The following is a 17,820-nucleotide window of genomic DNA, read 5'->3' as shown; positions in this document are numbered from 1 at the left end:
CCCGCCCCCAGCTACGCGCCAAAGCTGCCTCGGGCACTTGATTCACATTAACTTTTGGTCTTTGGGCTTTTTATTTTTGGCCCCAGAAAGACAAGAACATCTACCAGTAGAAATGTTTCCAAGATTATTTTAAGTACATTTCATTTATGTGTGTTATAAATAAAGGGCCTCATTTTAAAAAAAAATCTTGATAGAATTAAATTTCTACCATTGTGATGGTCTTTAAGTCTCTCTTTTTTTGAGACAGCGTCTCACCCTGTCGCTTAGGCTGGAGTGCGGTGGTGCAAACATACGTCACTACAGCCTTGACCCCCCACCCCAAGCGATCCTTCTGCCTCAGCCTCCCCAGCGCTGGGACCACAGGTGTGTACCAGGACGCCTGGATACTTTTTTTTTTTTTTTTGAGATGGAGTTTTGCTATTGTTGCCCAGGCTGGAGTGCAATGGTGCGATCCCGGCTCACTGCAACCTCTGCCTCCCGGGTTCAAGTGATTCTCCTGCCACAGCCTCCCAAGTAGCTAGGATTACAGGCGCCCACCACCACTCCTGGCTAATTTTTTTGTATTTTTAGTAGGGACGGTATTTCACCATGTTGGCCACGCTGTTCTCGAACTCCTGACCTCAGGTGATCCACCCACCTCAGTCTCCCAAAGTGCTAGGATTACAGGCTTGAGCCACGGCGCCCGGCCTAGTTTTTTGTTTGTTTTTTGTACAGACGAGGTCTCATCGTGTTGGCCAGGCTGGTCTTAAACTCCTGGCCTCAAGCCATCTGCCTGTCTGGGCCTTCCAAAGTGCTGGATTACAGACGTGAGCCATTGTACCTGGCCAATTCTCATTTTTTCATTTAAATTTTATTTTGCTTTAAATATTTACTTGTATTGATGCATAACAGGGGTACATAGTTTCAGGATACATGTAATAATTTAATACAGTCATACAATTTGCAAAGATCTAATTGGTGTGCGTGGGATGTCCATCGCCATAAATATTTGTCCTTATGCCAGAAAAATTCGAGTTCTTCCCTATCTATTCTGAAATGTACCATAAATTATTTTAATTAATAGTCACCCTAACTGATCTAACACTAGATCTTATTTCTAATATCAAACCGTATATTTGTACCCATTAACGTTGCTTCATCCCCCGCGTTTTTAAGATAGCGTTTTCTTTTTGGAGCTCCAGCCATCAATGTCTCAATATCTTTTGTTGAACATTAGTAAATTATTTCTGGTGCCATATAAAGATTTGGATGCCTGTAATTCATAAAAGGTTTTCCCTTTTGTGATTTATTTTGATTACATAAAAATGATCAAATTGGAAGAGTACATGATCATTTGAAAGGCAGAATCTTTACTTATTATTTTACTTTCCGTAGAGATGAGGCCTCACTTTATTGCTCAGGCTGATCTTAAACTGGGCTCAAGGGATCCTCCCACCTCGGCCTTCCAAAGTGCTGGGGTCATAGGCATGAGCCACCATGCCTGGCCCAGAATCCTTTTTAAAATAATGATGAAATGCCTAGAGTCTTAGATACTCAGCACTCACTATCCAGGCTATTTTGCTGGGTAGGTTTTTTAAATGAGAGGTTACGGGACCAGGATCTTTTGCCCATCTGTGGAGATGGACGGTGTGTGTGTCCTCACGTGTGACTTTTCAGAATGCAGCAAAGGTTCGAAGGCTGGCCTTCTGGCTTTGGCCACCATCGTGTGAGTCAGACCAGACGCCAGGCATTTTGCATGCAATATGGAACAGCTCTGCTCTTTTGGCTGCCGCAGTATTCCTGGAAGCTTGTGCACCCCACCGACAAGTACTCCAACAAGGACTGCCCGGACAGCGCGGAGGAGTACGAGCGCGCCACGCGCTACAACTACACCAGCGAGGAGAAGTTCGCCCTGGTGGAGGTGAGGACCCTCGGCCGCTGGCTCCTCCTCGTGTCACTCTGACCTCACACTGGCTTCTCTGTCAAAAGCAAAAACATGAACCAACTGCCTGTTTCCTCGTTGCTTCTGTGTGGGCGCCCCTTTCCGTCTGGCAGAGTAGTCAGAGTAGAGTGCGTTAGGGGAGCAGTGGCCGTCGGTGCTGGGTCTGCGCCGAAGCTCCCTGTGTGCGGGTCTGGACTCCTGGACCTGCATCTGGATGGAGAGCAGTGTCGGGTGCGGGGCGGGGAGGTGAAAGAGGTGTGGGCCTGCTGAGAGGGAAGGGCTGTCCTGCTCTCCTGTGCGGCTGGCGCTGCACTCCCCTCGTGAGCCTTTCCGTGGGCAGCTCTTCATTCCAGCATCAACCGGTGTCTTTTCTTTCATAGCTGTGCTTCTCCTGTGCTGTTTGAGAAATCTTTGCATACTCGCAGGTCCTGAAGGTATTCTGCAGTGCTTTCCGGATAGTTCACTCTGCTTTCACACTGAGATGCGAATTTCACCTGAAGTTAACTTTTGAAACAATTCCGTCCACCCCGCACGCTGCCACCTTTGTAGCTGGCCACGTGGCAAGGCATGTGTGGCCGTTTCTGCTCGCTCTAACCCAGCTCGGTTGCTGTCTGTTTCCCAGGACCACGCTGTGACTTTGTAGTCATCTACCCTGTCCGGGAACGCACGTCTTTTCCGTCTTCTAGACTTCCTTGGCTATTCTTCCCCACTGTAGTTTCATATTCATTTTAGAGTCAGCTTTTCCTATCCCACAGTGAAGATTTTAATCAGGATATGAACAATCCTATGGATCGTGACAGGAGAACTGACAAAGCCTCATACAGTCGGCCCTCCGTGTTCTAGGGTTCCACCTCCGTGGGTTCAACCAACCTTGGGTCAAAAATATTCAGAAAGAAAAAATAACAACAGTAAAAAGTAATAAAAATGTTAAAAACTACAGTATAATAACTATTTCTATAGCGTTTACATTGTGTTAGGGATTTGGGTAATCTAGAGATGATTTAAAGCATGCTAGACGATGTGCCTAGGTTACATGCAAATACTACACCGTTTTATCCAGTTGTTTTTTGGGTGTTTTTTTTTTTTTTTCTGAGACAGAGTTTTGCTCTGTCACCCAGACTGGAGTGGAGTGGCATGATCTTAGCTCACTGTTTTAGCCTCAGCCTCCTGGACTCAAGCAATCCTCCCACCTCAGCCTCCTGGTTAGCTGAAACTACAGGTGCATGCCATCATGCCTGGCTAATTTTTATGTTTTTGGTAGAGACGGGGTGTTGCCAAGTTGCCCAGGCTTGTCTCAAACTCCTGAGCTCAAGCAGTCCGCCCACCTCAGCCTCCCAAAGTGCTGGGCTTGCAGGTGTGAGCCACTGTGCCCAGCCAAAATTTTCAAGTTTTTTGACATAAGGTTTTTCGTAGTAAATTCTCATCTTATTTTGGTAGAAGCTTTTCTTCTTTCGCATACCCATACAGTTCACCCATTTGAAGTGTAAAATTCAATGTTTTTAGCACATTCACAGAGTTGTACAATCACAATCAAATTTAGAACAAAAAGAAATGCCAGCTCATTATCAGTCACCCTTCATTCTTCCCTCAACCCTTTGCAGCCACCACCCTGCTTTCTGACCCCGTAGATTTGCCTCTTTTGGGCATTTCATATGAGTAGGTCATACCCTGTGTGGCCCTTTGTGACTGGCTGCTTCCTTCACTTAGCATAATTTTCTTTTTTTTTTTTTCTTTTTTTTTTGGAGATAGAGTCTTGCTCTGTCGCTCAGGCTGGAGTGCTGTGGTGCCATCTCGGCTCACTGCAAGCTCTGGTTGCCGGGTTCACACCATTCTTCTGCCTCAGCCTCCCAAGAAGCTGGGACTACAGGCTCCCGCTACCACACCCGGCTAATTTTTTGTATTTTTTTTCAGTCAAGATAGGGCTTCACCATGTTAGCCAGGGTGGTCTCGATCTCCTGACCTCATGATCCGCCTGCCTCGGCCTCCCAAAGTGCTGGGATTACAGGCGTGAGCCACCGTGCCCGGGTTTTTTTTTTTTCCCTTAAGATGGAGCCTCGCTCTGTCGCCCAGGCTAGAGGGCAGTGGCGCAATCTCAGTTCACTGCAACTTCTTCCTCCTGGGTTCAAGCGATTCTTGTGCCTCAGTCTCCAGAGTGGCTGGGATTACAGACACCCACCCGGCTAATTTTTGAATTTGTACTAGAGACAAGGTTTCATCATGTTGGCCAGGCTCGTCTCAAACTTCTGACCTCAGGTGATTCACCTGCCTTGGCCTCCCAAAGTGCTGAGATTACAGGCATGAGCCACCATACCAGGCCACTTAGCATAATTTTCAAGGTTCACACAGGTATCACTGTTTTGTTCTGTTTATTGCTGAATAATATTCCATTACATGGAAATATTACTTTGTATTTATCCATCCATTAGATGATAGACATTTGGGTTATTTCTACCTTTTTGCTATTATTAATAAAGTTGTTGAGAACTTCTTGTTTTTTTTGAGACAAGGTCTCACTCTTACCCAGCTGGAGTGCAGTGGCAGGATTATGGCTTAACTGCAGCCTCAATCTCCTGGGCTCAGGCAGTCCTCCCTCTACAGCCTCCCAAGTAGCTAGGACCACAGGCACATACCACCATGCCCGATTAATTTTTAAATTTTTTGTGGAAATGGGATCTCACTGTGTTGCCCAGTCTGGTCTTGAACTCCTGAGCTCAAGTGATCCTCCTGCTTTGACTTCCCAAAGCGCCGGGATTAGAGGTGAGCCACCATGCCCAGCCTCTGTGGCCTTTCATGTATGAGTTTTTGTGTAGATGCTGGTTTTCATTTCTTTTGATTGTATAGCTAAAAATGCAATTACTGGATCATAACAGCACATTTAGCTTTTGAGGAACTACCAGATAGTGGCAGCACCATTTCTCCTTCTTACCAGCAGTATGTGAGGGTTCCAGTTTCCCCACATCCACACCAAACTTGTTACCATATGTCTTTTGGATTCTAGCCATCCTAGTGGGTGTGAGGTGGTATTTCATTTCCTTGCACTTTTGATTTGCATTTTTCTAACAAGTAAGGATGTTAAACATCTTTTTATGTGCTTGTTGGCCATTTGTGTGCATTATTTGGAGAAATGTCTATTCAGATCCTTTGCTCATTTTTAATTAGGTTATCTTTTTTATTATTGAGTTGTAAGAGTTCCTTATACATTCTAAATATCAGTTCCTTACAGCCATGGGATTTTCAGTATCTTCTCCCATTCTGTGGTTGTCCTTTTTGTTTCTTAATGGAGTCTTTTGAGACACAAAAGGTTTTGATTTTGATTATGTCTGATTTATCTGTTTTCCTTACGTTGCTTATGCTTTTGGCATCATATGTAAGAAACCATTGTGTAACCCAGGTCATGATTTACTCCTGTGTTTCTTTCTAAAAGTCTTTTTTTTTTTTTTTTTTTTGAGACAGAGTCTTGCTCTATCACCCAGGCTGGAGTGCAGTGGCGTGATCTCAGCTCACTGCAACCTCTGCCTCCCTGGTTCAAGCGATTCTCCTGCTTCAGCCTCCCAAGTAGCTGGGATTACAGGCGTGTGTCACCACACCCAGCTAATTTTTGCATTTTTAGTGGAGGCAGGGTTTCACCATGCTGGCCAGGCCGGTCCCGAACCCTTCACCTCAGGTGATCAGCCTGTCTTTGCCTCCCAAAGTGGTAGGATTACAGGCGTGAGCCACCGCGCCCAGCCTCTTCTAAAAGTTTTTAGTTTTAGCTCCTAATTGAAATGTATTTTCCACTTTGAGTGGATTTTTATACAGTGTGTGACCAGGTTGTGTCAGGAGCCCTGCAGACCACCCTCCCTCCCCCCGACTGGCTGGGAGGACTCTCAGGGCTTAGTAGTTGTTGCACTGAAGGTTATGACTCCTTGCAGCCGAAAGACAGTCAGATCAGCAAAGGGAAAAGGCACAAGGGTGGAGTCCAGAGAAGCCAAGTGTAAACTTGTAGGTGTGCCCTGCTAGTGGAATTGCACGGGATGCGCTTATTTCTCCCAGTGATGATGTGTGACAGCACATGCAAAGTGCGGCTCAGCAGGGCAGCTCCCCAGAGCCTTGGGGTCCTGGGTTTTCACTGGGGGCCAGTCACGTGGCTGACCTTGGCTACTCAGACTCTAGGCCCTCAAAACACACACAGGAGGTCACCATGAGTCACCTTGTTAGCAGAGACTGCCTGGTCAGAGTGGTACAGCAGTAGGCCCTGGGTCCCAGGCTCACAAGAACATACGCTCTAGACAGGACACTCCCAAGGCTCAGAGCTGGTTCCTGGGGTGGCCTCAGTCAGTCCTGAAGACGGGCCTTTCTTGGGGATGTGCAGAGTTTCACTCTCCCCAGCCTGCTGAATTAACCCTTTCCTGCTGGCGGGTCCCCCTGGATTCTCTCGCATGTACATATCCGGTTGTCAGTACTGTTTGTTGAAAAGATGGTCTTTCCCCATCGAATTGTTTTGGCACCCGATTGAAAATCAATTGTGAGTTAACTTCTGGACTCAATTCTATCCCATTGACTCCGTCCTCTGCCTATGAGTATTTTCTCGTAGTCTCTTAATCTGTCTATAAACTGCTGATGTTCCCTTTTTCATTCTTAATGCTGGTAATTTGTGCTTCTGTCTTTTTTTTTTTTTTTTTTTTTTTGAGACAGAGTCTCATACAATCTCAGCTTACTGCAATCTCCACCTCCCGAGTTCAAGCTACTTCTGGCTAATTTTTGTATTTTTAGTAGATACGGGGTTTCACCGTGTTGGCCTGTCTGGTCTTGAACCCCTGACCTCAAGTGATCCGCCTTCTTCAGCCTCCCAAAGTGCTGGGATTAAAGGCGTGAGCCACCGCACCTGGCCTGCTTCTCTTTTTTCTTTGTTATTCTTACTGGGCATTTATTTTTAGTTTTATTTTTTATTATTTATTTACTGAACAGCTTTGTCTTTGTTGATCACCCTTGATTATACGCTTGTTTTCTGTTTCATTAACTGTTGCATTTATTTATTTTGAGACAGAGTCTTGCTCTGTCACCCAGGCTGAAGTGCAGTGGCACCGTCTTGGCTCACTGCAAGCTCCACCTCCCAGGTTCCAGCAGTTCTCCTGCCTCAGCCTCCCAAGTAGCTGGGACTACAGGCATGCAGCACCACACCCAGCTAATTTTTGTATTTTCAGTAGAGACGGGGTTTCACCATATTGGCCAGGCTGGTCTCAAACCGCTGACCTCATGATCTGCCCGCCTTGGCCTCCCAAAGTGCTGGGATTACAAGCGTGAACCACCGCACCCAGGTGCTTTTAGTTCTTTTTCTTCTATTTTGGGGGGAGTTTATTTTGGTGTTTGTAATTTGTGATGAATGTTTGGTAAGTATTATGATTTTTATCCTTTTTACTTTTCTAATGCAGGCATCTAAAGCTCCCGGTTTGCTGTTAACTTGCCTTTTCCTTCTTCCTGTAAGCATGAATATGTAGTATTGTCATGTTCACTTAAAATGGGTTGTTCCTCGTTTGGTTTTTTAAATAGAACTTTTCTTTTTTTCTTTTTTGTTGATTAGAAAAGCAACATAAAATCATCAAACAATTTTCCAAAGTAAGCACGCTGAAAACCCAGGCGGGCATTAGGAAGGCCCAGTGCCTGCGGTGCCATCACAGAGGCGCGCCGAGCAGCTGAGTGCGTTTTCCTCCAGACTTTTTCCTTTCTAAAATTTTCATTATTTTAGTTGCATGTAGACCATGAGTCTTACCTGAAAACAGTCTATTTGGAAATTCTTTACATTATTGAAGGGGGAATTAAAAACAGACTGTCAACTTTTCCACCTGAAAATTTTATGAAAAAGAAAAGCACCAAAATCATATAAGTCATGTTTCATGTACTTGTTGGACACGTCTACATTACCCATGAATCAGGCTGTTTATAAAGCCATAGTGAGGAACACAAAAGGGGTGAATAAAACCCAGAAAGTGATGGAGGGAGACTGTGTGAACTCTTAGGGAAACACATTTGTGTTCTTGGTAAGCGAACTTCAAACCAACAGATTGAATAAGAGTAAGAATACGCTTGGCCAAGCATGGTGGCGCCTGCCTGTAGTCCTGGTTACCCAGGAGGCTGAGGCAGGACGATCGATTGATCCTGGGAGGTCAAGGCTGCAGTGAACTGTGATCATGCCACTGCACTCCAGCCTAGGCGACAGAGCAAGACCCTGTCTCAAAAAAGGAATCTGTCAAAAACTTTAACAAAACCAAAAAACAAAAAAACCTTTTGAAATGATTACTGTAGACTGAAGAGCATTTTCAGATGCTGAAGTAGGGTTTTTGTTTTGTTTTGAGACAGCGTCTCGCTCTATCACCCAGGCTGGAGTGCAGTGGCATCGTCACGGCTCACTGCAGCCTCAAACTCCTAGGCTCAAGTGATCCTCCCGGCTCAGCCTCCTGAGTAGCTGGGGCTGCGGGCTCACGCCACCACATCTGGCTAATTTTTAAATTTTTTGGAGAGATGGGGTCTGGCCATTTTGTTCAGGCTGATCTTGAACTCTGGTCTCAAGTGATTCTCCCACCTCAGCCTCCCAAAGTGCTAGAATTATAGGTGTGAGCCACTGTGCCTGGCCGAAGAAGGGTTTTTAAGATTTTACCAGATATATTAGTCTTAGGTACAGCATTCTAGTTAAAAAATAAAAAGAAGAATTATGTTTTTCTGGTGCTATTAGATGTTCTGCTTTGGTGTCTTGTACGTCAGGCGTCCACACGGCAGGTGGACTTGGGGTAAGTGTGTCTTGCTCTGCCTCACTTGCTGCTTTCAGAGAGATTTCTGGGTCTCACATAGCTATCGTGAAGTTGGCTGTATAAATATTTATAAACTGCAAAAGCAGTAAGAAAGCTCATGCAATTGTAAAAGTCATGCTTGGTTTGTGCCCTTCAGTTGTTTAGTCAGGAAGTAATAAAGCACAGTGTAATTACAAAATTACTGTCTGGAAACAGGGAAGTAATGAGCCCTGGCACCATTTTTCTGTCCCAGGAATTACTTTGGAAGCTCTTTGTCGTGTAATTATGTTCCGTCAAAGTGTTCCAGGCTGTTTCTGTGAATGGTAATTCACTGTGCCTTTGTTGTGAACAATATGGGATTTGGGCTACAACCTCTTGTAACTTCTTTTCTAGTTAATATCTCGCCTGCTTTCCTGAGTCTTTTTCTTCTTTCCCATTTGAATTCCATCACAGGAGGGTGTGCCAGGGTGGATGTGTGTGTGTTTCGAGTCAGATGCATCCCTGTCCTCCAGAGGCTGACGGTCTGATTGGGAGTCAGATGCGGGCACAGTTCCATTGACTACGGCCTTGGAGAAGACGTTTTGGGGCAGGGCAGCTGCAGGGCAGGAACGCGGGAGGGCGTAGGAGAGGTGCCGTGGGCGAGGAGGAGCAGCCCCTGGCATATGCCAGACAGAGGAGGCTTGGTGCCGCCCTCAGAAGGCCGTCCTTGTTGCTGTGTCCCCCGCAGGTGATCGCCATGATCAAAGGCCTGCAGGTGCTGATGGGCAGGATGGAGAGCGTGTTCAACCACGCCATCCGGCACACCGTCTATGCTGCACTGCAGGACTTCTCCCAGGTGACCCTCCGGGAGCCGCTGCGGCAGGCCATCAAGAAGAAGAAGAATGTCATCCAGAGGTCAGCCTTCCCTACACCCTACGCCCTGTGCCCGCTGTGTCCACACGTCCTCGGACGAACTCGGGTTCAAACAACAGGAGCGTTAAGTTCTCAAAAATGATTTCAATACATTTATCTTCAACCTCCAGATGCTCTTGGTGAATTACCTCTAAAAGTAATGCATGGGTCCAATGATTAACCCAAACAATGGACAGTAAGTCAACTGCAGGGTGTCTGGGGAGTCCGAGGACGCCGGGACAAGGTGCATTTATCCCAGGCTCACAGTGCCTGTGGGGGGTCTCTGCACAGTGGAGCCCTGTTGGTGACGAGGCTGTGTTCCAAACCAGTCGAGAGACACGCCCAGGCTCTGGTCACGTGGGTGACTTCATGTCCCTGTTGGTTACTGGGGACAGCCAGCTGCAGGCAGGTGGGACCGAGCTCTGCTCTGGCCGGAGGCTGTGTTCTGCCCTCTCCCTGCCCCCAGCGTGACTCGGAGCCACCTCACTGCTGCCCTGGGCTAACAGATGCGAACTGCAGCTCGGGGCAGTCTTCTGGGAGTAGTGACACTCTCCAGAAGGCAGGCTCCTTTTAAACCTTCCTGTTGGGCCGGTGCATTACCACATCCCTCCGTGGCCCCCGGAGTAATTTGTATTTTCATGGGGGCTGTTCTGAGAGCCCGGTAGTTGGGCAAGGAGATGGTGTGATTGTGAGGCTGGGGGTCTTGGCCTCTGGGCCTTGCTGATCACTTGGTGGGGTGTTCAGTGTCCTGCAGGCCATCAGGAAGACCGTGTGCGACTGGGAGACGGGGCACGAGCCCTTCAATGACCCAGCCTTGCGGGGCGAGAAGGACCCTAAGAGCGGCTTCGACATAAAAGTGCCGCGCCGCGCCGTGGGACCCTCCAGCACCCAGGTTCTCGTCCCTTGAGCCCGCCTGCGCTCTCTCCCTGGGGACCCACCCTGAGCTGCGAGTGGGTGGGGCTGGTGAGGCGGGGGTTAACTGGGGTCCCCGCTGCCCGCTCAGGCAGGGAAAGTGGCGCCCGCCTGTGGTTTCTGCTGCTCCTGTTTCCTGCCCAAGTGAGTCGGGAGCGTGAGCGAGCCGTGCCTTGATTGTCAGATGTGTCACGTGCACTAAGAAGGAGTCTGACTCCATTTCAACTCCCGTCCCAGAAACGTGGGCGCACGTCCACGTGTCCGTATTCATTCTGTGTTTCTCGATGCGTGTTTGAATGTCTGTCATCTTTACGTTGGGTCCGCAGATGACCCTCCTACAGATGGGGCGTGGGAAACTGAGGTGCTGCTTGCGTGTCCTCTTGTCGTGGTCCTGAGCTGCCCACTGTCCTCTCTCCTGGTGTGTTCAGGCCTCCCCGAGGTGCTTCTCACGACTTTCACACCCGGTTTAATCCGCACCACTGCGTCTGTCCTCCGTGCTGGGGCTGGTCTCCTCATCCCTGCTGGAGGCTTTTAATCTCTTCTGCCACGCTTCTGGAAGTCACCAGCAGTGCACGCTGCTGGCTCCGCAGGAGGGTCAGGGGGCGGCCCTCGGCCTGTGCGTGGTGCCGGCCACCCTCCCCGCCTCCCTCTGCGTGCGTCCCGTGTCCCTGCCTGGGGTGTGTGTGTCGCGTGACTAACGTCTCTCTCCTGCCTCTCCCTCCTGTCTGTCCGTGTCTAGCTCTACCTGGTGCGCACCATGGCCGAGTCCTTGGGCTCTGCCGAGCTGCTCAGGCAGCTCAAGTCTCTGGGCATGGAGAGGCTCTTGCATGCGGTTAACACGTTTCTGAGGCAGTCGTGCACCTACCTACCCCTTTTAACCTTTGGTGGTAAGACATCATTTGTTTCTCTTGACGTTTGTGGCACGGAGGCGAGCGGCTCTGCGGCGAGCTGTTCTTTCCCCGAAGCAGCAGCAACGTGGCCGCGTAGACAGGCGCCCGGACCCCTCGGGGAGCTGGTGCGGGGCCCTCCCGGCCAGGGCATAGCAGAGCAGTCCTTCTCTCGTGGGCGTTCGGAGTTTGGCGTAACTAATGTACCGTGTGTATTTTCTCCCCCACAAATGTTTCCTTGGATAATCCAGCTTTACATGGTGAGAACCATGCTAGAGTCCCTCATTGCAGACAAAAGTGGTTCCAAGAAAACCTTGAGAAGTAGCCTTGAGGGGCCCACCATATTGGACATAGAAAAATTTCATCGAGAGTCATTCTTCTACACTCACTTGATAAATTTCAGCGGTAAGAGATACTGCTGACAGCATCCGGCCCGGCATGTCCTAACACCACTAACACCGCCTAGTGCTTCTGCCTGCCTGACCGCCCCGCCCCGTCCCTTGGTGCACCCAGACGGTGACTCGTCCCGCCTCTGTGGCGGCAGCTGCACGTCCCTGGCCTGAGCTCGCCCCACAGGCCGTGGCCCCTACGAGGGTGTGAGCTGAGGAGCCTGGGCTGGCCCTGCGACATGAACAGAAAGTCTTTTCAACCGTGCGGAGTTGGAAACAGGCGAATGTAATCTGGTGCCTGCGTTGAGACACAGGCATCGATAAATACCAGAAATGGCCCCCGCCGTCCATGACGTGGGGGAAGGTAGCAGGTGCCCTGTGCCAGGCAAGCCCGTCCTGGGTGACGCCCGGCCACCTTGACCGGCCAGCTTGACTGGCCACCGGTGGGTGCGCTCTCTGCCCTCCGTGTGTCTGCCCCGTGTCCTCATCGAGTCGTCCGTGTCCACCTCTTGCTCAGAACAGGAACCTGCTGTCTTGGCTGGGGTGCTGCAGGTGTTGGAGGAAGTCGTGCCACTTTTGCTGTTAACTCCATGAAAGGATGGAGTTCGAGCGTGGGCTCTTGTAATCTGTCTCATTTTTGTATTAGCCAGACCTCCCTGAGGGTGCCTCTAATGCTGCAGCCTGGACACTGGTTTTTATCCTAAGCGAAAGTAAAGAAGTCCTGTTTGTTTGTTTGTTTTTTGAGATGAAGTCTTGCTCTGTCGCCCAGGCTAGAGTACAGTGGGGCGGTCTCAGCTCATTGCAACCTCTGCCTCCCAGATTCAAGAGATTCTCCTCCCTCAGCCTCCCGAGTATCTGGGATTACAGGCGCCCACCACTGCGCCCGGCTAGTTTTGTATTTTTGGTTGAGACGGGGTTTCACCATGTTGGCCAGGCTGGTCTCGATCTCCTGACCTTGTGATCCACCCGCCTCGGCCTCCCAAAGTACTGGGATTACTGGCGTGAGCCACTGCGCCTGGCCAGAAGTCCTGTTTTTATGTCTCCTTTTGAAAAGAGCATTTTTAGGTATAACAGTGGCTCACACCTGTTAATCCTAACCCTTTGGAGAGCCAAGGCAGGAGAATCACTTGAAGCCGGGAGTTTGAGACCAGCCTGGGCGACATGACGAGACCCCCATCCCTACAAAAAATAGAAAAATCAGCTAGGTTTGGTGGCACGTGCTTGTGTTCTCAACTACTCTGGAGGCTGAGGCAGGAGGATGGCTTGAGCCCAGGAGTTGAAGGCTGCAGTGAGCTATGATCATGCCACTGCCCTCCAGCCTGGGTGACAGAATGAGAGAGACTCTGTCTTAAAAAAAAAAAAAAAAAAGAGACACTTTCTCCTGGGTCCCATTGAAAGGCTAACGGTTGATGAGGTGGCTTTACCTGCAGCCATGCCCAGCTGGTCCTGTCCCTAGTGCAAGGCCCCAGTGACCCCTCCCCACTCATGTCCATGCTGCATGGCTTGGGGCTGAGTGAGGAGGAGCAGGCACCCAATACACAGCCCCTTGTGTCATCTCCGCTAAAGATTTTTTTTTTTTTGCTTGCGGGAAATAACATGGTGTTGTTTGAACCCTCCCAGAAACGCTGCAGCAGTGCTGTGACCTTTCGCAGCTGTGGTTCCGAGAGTTCTTCCTGGAGCTGACCATGGGCAGGAGGATCCAGTTCCCCATTGAGATGTCAATGCCCTGGATCCTGACGGACCACATCCTGGAGACCAAGGAGGCGTCCATGATGGAGTGCGTGTCGGGGGGACCAGCCTCCAGCCTTTGCGTGTGGTGACCAGGGGTCTCAAAAGAGGTGGAGGAGGACGGGGCTGTTTTATTTGAAATCATGTTTCTGGGCCTGCGCAAAATAACAAGACCCCAATCTCTACGAAAATAAGACCGGGCGCGGTGGCTCACACCTGTAATCCCAACACTTTGGGAGGCCGAGGTGGGCGCATTACGAGGGCAGGAGATCGAGACCATCCTGGCTAACACGGTGAAACTCCGTCTCTACTAAAAATACAATAAATTAGCCGGGCATGGTGGCGGGCGCCTGTAGTCCCAGCTGCTGGGGAGGCTGAGACAGCAAAATGGTGTGAACCTGGGAGGCGGAGCTTGCAGTGAGCCAAGATCATGCCACTGCACTCCAGCCTGGCAACAGAGCGAGACTCCCTCCCAAAAAAAAAAAAAAAATTGAGAAAACTTATCCTGGTGTGCTGGCTGATGCGGGAGGATTCCTTTACCACAGAAGTTTGTGGCTGCGGTGAGCTGTGGATTGCACCACTGCATTCCACCCTGGCCACATAGCAAGACCTTGTCTCCAAAAAAAAAAAAAAAGTCATGTTTCCTGGGGTAAAGCTTTAGAGGTTAATACGACTAACTAACTAGTTTCTTGGCGTCAGACTGGAATTGAGAGCTCAGGCACTAGAACCAGTCACGTTCGTCCTTTGCATGGGTGCTGGCTGGGGCCCGGGGACTCAACCTGGACCAGGGAGATGGATGAACCTGGACCTTCCCCAGGCCTTTGTAGTGCAGGCCCTGTGAGGTGGCCATGCCCGGGAGCTGCCACGTGGGGGTCCTGTGGCCGGCCTCTTGTGTGACGCAGCCTCTGACCCAAATGAAGTGGGGAAAGGAAGTATTGATCGAACAGCTTTGTTTTGGGGGTCAGGACTCTGGACCTAGATGGAAGGGTCAGTCTTTCAAAATATGAAGTCCATGGAAGGGAAAGTGTTTGGAAAAGGGTGTGTCTCATGGTGGGCGACTGGGGAGCTGCCCAGCGGGTCTGTCTTCTGAACACCATGAGTGGGAAGCCCCTGAGTTCCTCGTGCATCAGTCCTCACACATCCCTCGTGGTGCCCAGGAGATGGTACGGACAGCCACCTTCCACTCTCTGTGGCTGTGGCATGGCCATGCCATCTGTGTGGGCAGAGTCTCTGATGGCTCGTTCCGCAGCATTGGGGTGGCGTGAGGAGCTGGAAGGAGGCCTCCTTCAGGCATGCGCCTCCTTGCCCCGGCCATGGCCTTTGTCCAGGTATGAGGCAGTGGGAGACAGGCCTTCAGCCATGGGCCCATGCTGGACATGCTTCTGGTCAGCTGTGGGATCCAGGACCTTCACCTTTGTTTTTGTTTTTAAATGTTTGATGCTGTCTGTGTATTTCCGTCGGTGTGATTTTTTCTTTTTTCTTTTTTTTGAGGCAAAGCCTTGCTCTGTTGCCCAGGCTGGAGTGCAGTGGCACAATCTCAGTTCACTGCAACCTCCGCCTCCCAGGTTCAAGCAATTCTTCAGCCTCATTATCCCAAGTAACTGAGACTACAGGCATGAGCCACCACGCCTGGCTAATTTTTGTATTTTTAGTAGAGATGAGTTTCATCATGTTGGCCAGGCTGGTCTCAAACTCCCGACCTCAAGTGATCCACCCACGTCGGCCTCCCAAAGTGCAGGGATTACAGGCATGAGCCACTGCGCCGGACCACCTTTGTTCTTTTCCAGTCAGCTCATTCGTCCCCCTCCCTGCCCCCAACAGAGACAAGGTCTTGCTTTATTGCCCAGGCTGGAGTGCAGTGGTGCAAAGACAGCTCACTGCAGCTTCAACCTTCCAGGCTCCGGTGATCCTCCTGCCTCAGCCTCCTGAGTAGCTGGGACTACAGGCATGCGCCATCACACCTGGCTAATTGTTTTGTGTTTCATGGAGATGGGGTCTTGCAATGTTGTCCAACCTGGTCTCAAACTCCCGGCCTCATGTTACCTTCCTGCCTGGTCCACCTAAAGTGCCGGAGTTCATTCTCTATCTTTTTTTTTTTTTTTTTTTTGGACAGGGTCTCACTCTGTCACGTAGGCTAGAGTGCAGTGGCACGATCTCGACTCATTGCAGCCTGGACCTCTCAGGCTCAAGTGATCCTTCTACACTCAGCCTCCCAAGTAGCTGGGACTACAGGCATGCACCATCACACCCAGATAGTTTTTTGTAGTTCTGTTAGAGACAGTGTCTTGCCCTATTGCTCACCTGGTCTCGATCTCCTGACCTTGTGATCTGCACACCTCAGCTCCACAAAGTGCTGGGATTACAGCCATGAGCCACCAAGCCTGGCCCTTGGAGTTCATTCTTGAAATAAAAAAATAGCTCAATTTTCTTGTTAAAAAAGAAACACTATGTACTTGTAGTGAAATATTTTAAAGGCTGCTAAGTGAGAAGATGCAGGCAGGTGGAGGTCCTTGTCTGTGCGTGACCTTGAGTGGGTGTGTGCTGTCCCCAGGTGTCCTCACAGCCTGGTGGGTGTGGCAGCCACCTCAGGCGCGGCCACCGGGGCTTTCACAGGTGCACTGTGTGATGTTTGGAGTGAAAATTGTTTTTCCTTACATGAGAGGTGAAAAGTGGAGTTGAGTTTCTGAGGTGGGGGGAGGCTGTGGGAGCTGCGAGTGCGGGGCGGAGGCTGCTGGTGACTGCTGTGTCCTCTGCAGGTATGTGCTCTACTCCCTGGACCTGTACAATGACAGCGCCCACTACGCGCTCACCAGGTTCAACAAGCAGTTCCTCTACGACGAAATCGAGGCCGAGGTGAGGCCCATGCAGCTCCATGTCTGTTCATTTCTCTCAATTAAATCTCCTTTCTCGTTTTGTTTTCTTCCAAGTATTAAACTTTCCTTAAAACATAAGACAACGTAAACCGAGAAGCAAGCATGTGGGAGCGAGCCCTTCCTCTGTGGATCTGCTCCCACGCTCAGTGCGGGAGGCGCTTTTTCACCTGACCGCATGTCACTGCGGTGTCTGCGTCCTCATCTGTTTTTGGTTATGATCTTTGCCCTGAAGCAACTCCTGTTTGATTTCTCTGCTTTTTTGGTGTTGGATTTTGTAAATAGCACTCTGCTGCACCCCCTGGCACGTTTTTATTTGCATCGCGTGACCTCTATAGGACCAGTTCCCACAGGTAGAATTCTCAGGTTAGCGTGTGCACATATAAGGAGATGAACCTTATTCTCCACGTCGCCGCCTCTGCCTTCTCACAAAGACCACCTGAAAATGGGGCTTCAGGGAGATGTCACAGGTCCCCGGCCCTGCAGGATAGGAGGAGGGCAGAGATGCCCTTCTTGACCCTGTCTGCCAGGCACCCTGGGTCCTGGGTCCCGCTTGCCACCAAGCACAGGTGTTCTCATGGTTCCAGGAGGTAGTGCTAGTCCCATCTGCAAGTAAGGGTCTTTTGGGGGTGTCTCCTGACCAATCTCACACCCAGAACAGCCGCTGTGCTCCAGGGAAGGCCCAGGGGCGGCCCTCAGTGGTGTCTCCTGGAGTGCACAGTAGGTGGAGCTGCCCCAGGCAGGGACCCACGTGCAGTGCACAGTAGTGTCTTGTGGTCACTGCACACGGTGAAGAGAGACTTGCGGTGGTGCGACCTCCACTTCCCGAGTTCAAGCGATTCTCGTGCTTAGCCTCCCTAGTAGCTGGGACCACAGGTGCGTGCCACCACACCAGGTTAATTTTTTGTGTTTTTAGTAGAGATGGGGTTTTGCCATGTTGGCGGGGCTGGTGAACTCCTGACCTCAAGTGATTTGCCCACCTCGGCCTTGCAAAGTGCTGGGATTACAGGTGTGAGCCACCATGCCTGGCCTAGTTTCTTTTTCCTAACAAGAGCCTCAGGCCGGGTGCAGTGGCTCACGCCTGCAATCATGGCACTTTGGGAAGCCGAGGCAGGTGGATCACCTGAGGTCACGAATCTGAGACCAGCCTGACCAACATGGTGAAACCTCGTCTCTACTAAAAATACAAAAATTAGCCCAGTATGGTGCTGGGCACCTGTAATCCCAACTACTCAGGAGGCTGAGGCAGGAAAATCACTTGAAGCTGGCAGGCAGAGCTTGCAGTGAGCCGAGATCACACTGCTACACCCCAGCCTGGGTGACAGCTGTCTCTTATACACATCTAGATGTGTATAAGAGACAGCTGCAGGTATGTGCTCTACTCCCTGGACCTGTACAATGACAGCGCCCACTACGCGCTCACCAGGTTCAACAAGCAGTTCCTCTACGACGAAATCG

General features: G+C 50.2%; 1 protein-coding gene across 2 annotated transcripts in view; it reads left to right on the top strand.

Annotated features, from left to right (window-relative positions):
• The window catches only part of CYFIP1 (cytoplasmic FMR1 interacting protein 1), a 92,740-nt gene that overhangs the window by 27,066 nt on the left and 47,854 nt on the right, over positions 1-17,820 (top strand). For both annotated transcript variants that reach the window (XM_011981493.1, XM_011981494.1), the window contains 6 exons: positions 1,677-1,900; positions 9,413-9,579; positions 10,321-10,468; positions 11,627-11,780; positions 13,385-13,541; positions 16,249-16,345. In XM_011981493.1, coding sequence (XP_011836883.1) covers positions 1,677-1,900; positions 9,413-9,579; positions 10,321-10,468; positions 11,627-11,780; positions 13,385-13,541; positions 16,249-16,345 — 947 coding nt within the window. The remainder of the gene's footprint in view (positions 1-1,676; positions 1,901-9,412; positions 9,580-10,320; positions 10,469-11,626; positions 11,781-13,384; positions 13,542-16,248; positions 16,346-17,820) is intronic.

The sequence above is a fragment of the Mandrillus leucophaeus genome, unplaced genomic scaffold (assembly GCF_000951045.1).
Source record: "Mandrillus leucophaeus isolate KB7577 unplaced genomic scaffold, Mleu.le_1.0 Scaffold227, whole genome shotgun sequence".
In the NCBI taxonomy this organism is placed as follows: domain Eukaryota; kingdom Metazoa; phylum Chordata; class Mammalia; order Primates; family Cercopithecidae; genus Mandrillus; species Mandrillus leucophaeus.
This window is presented reverse-complemented; position numbering and strand designations above follow the sequence as displayed.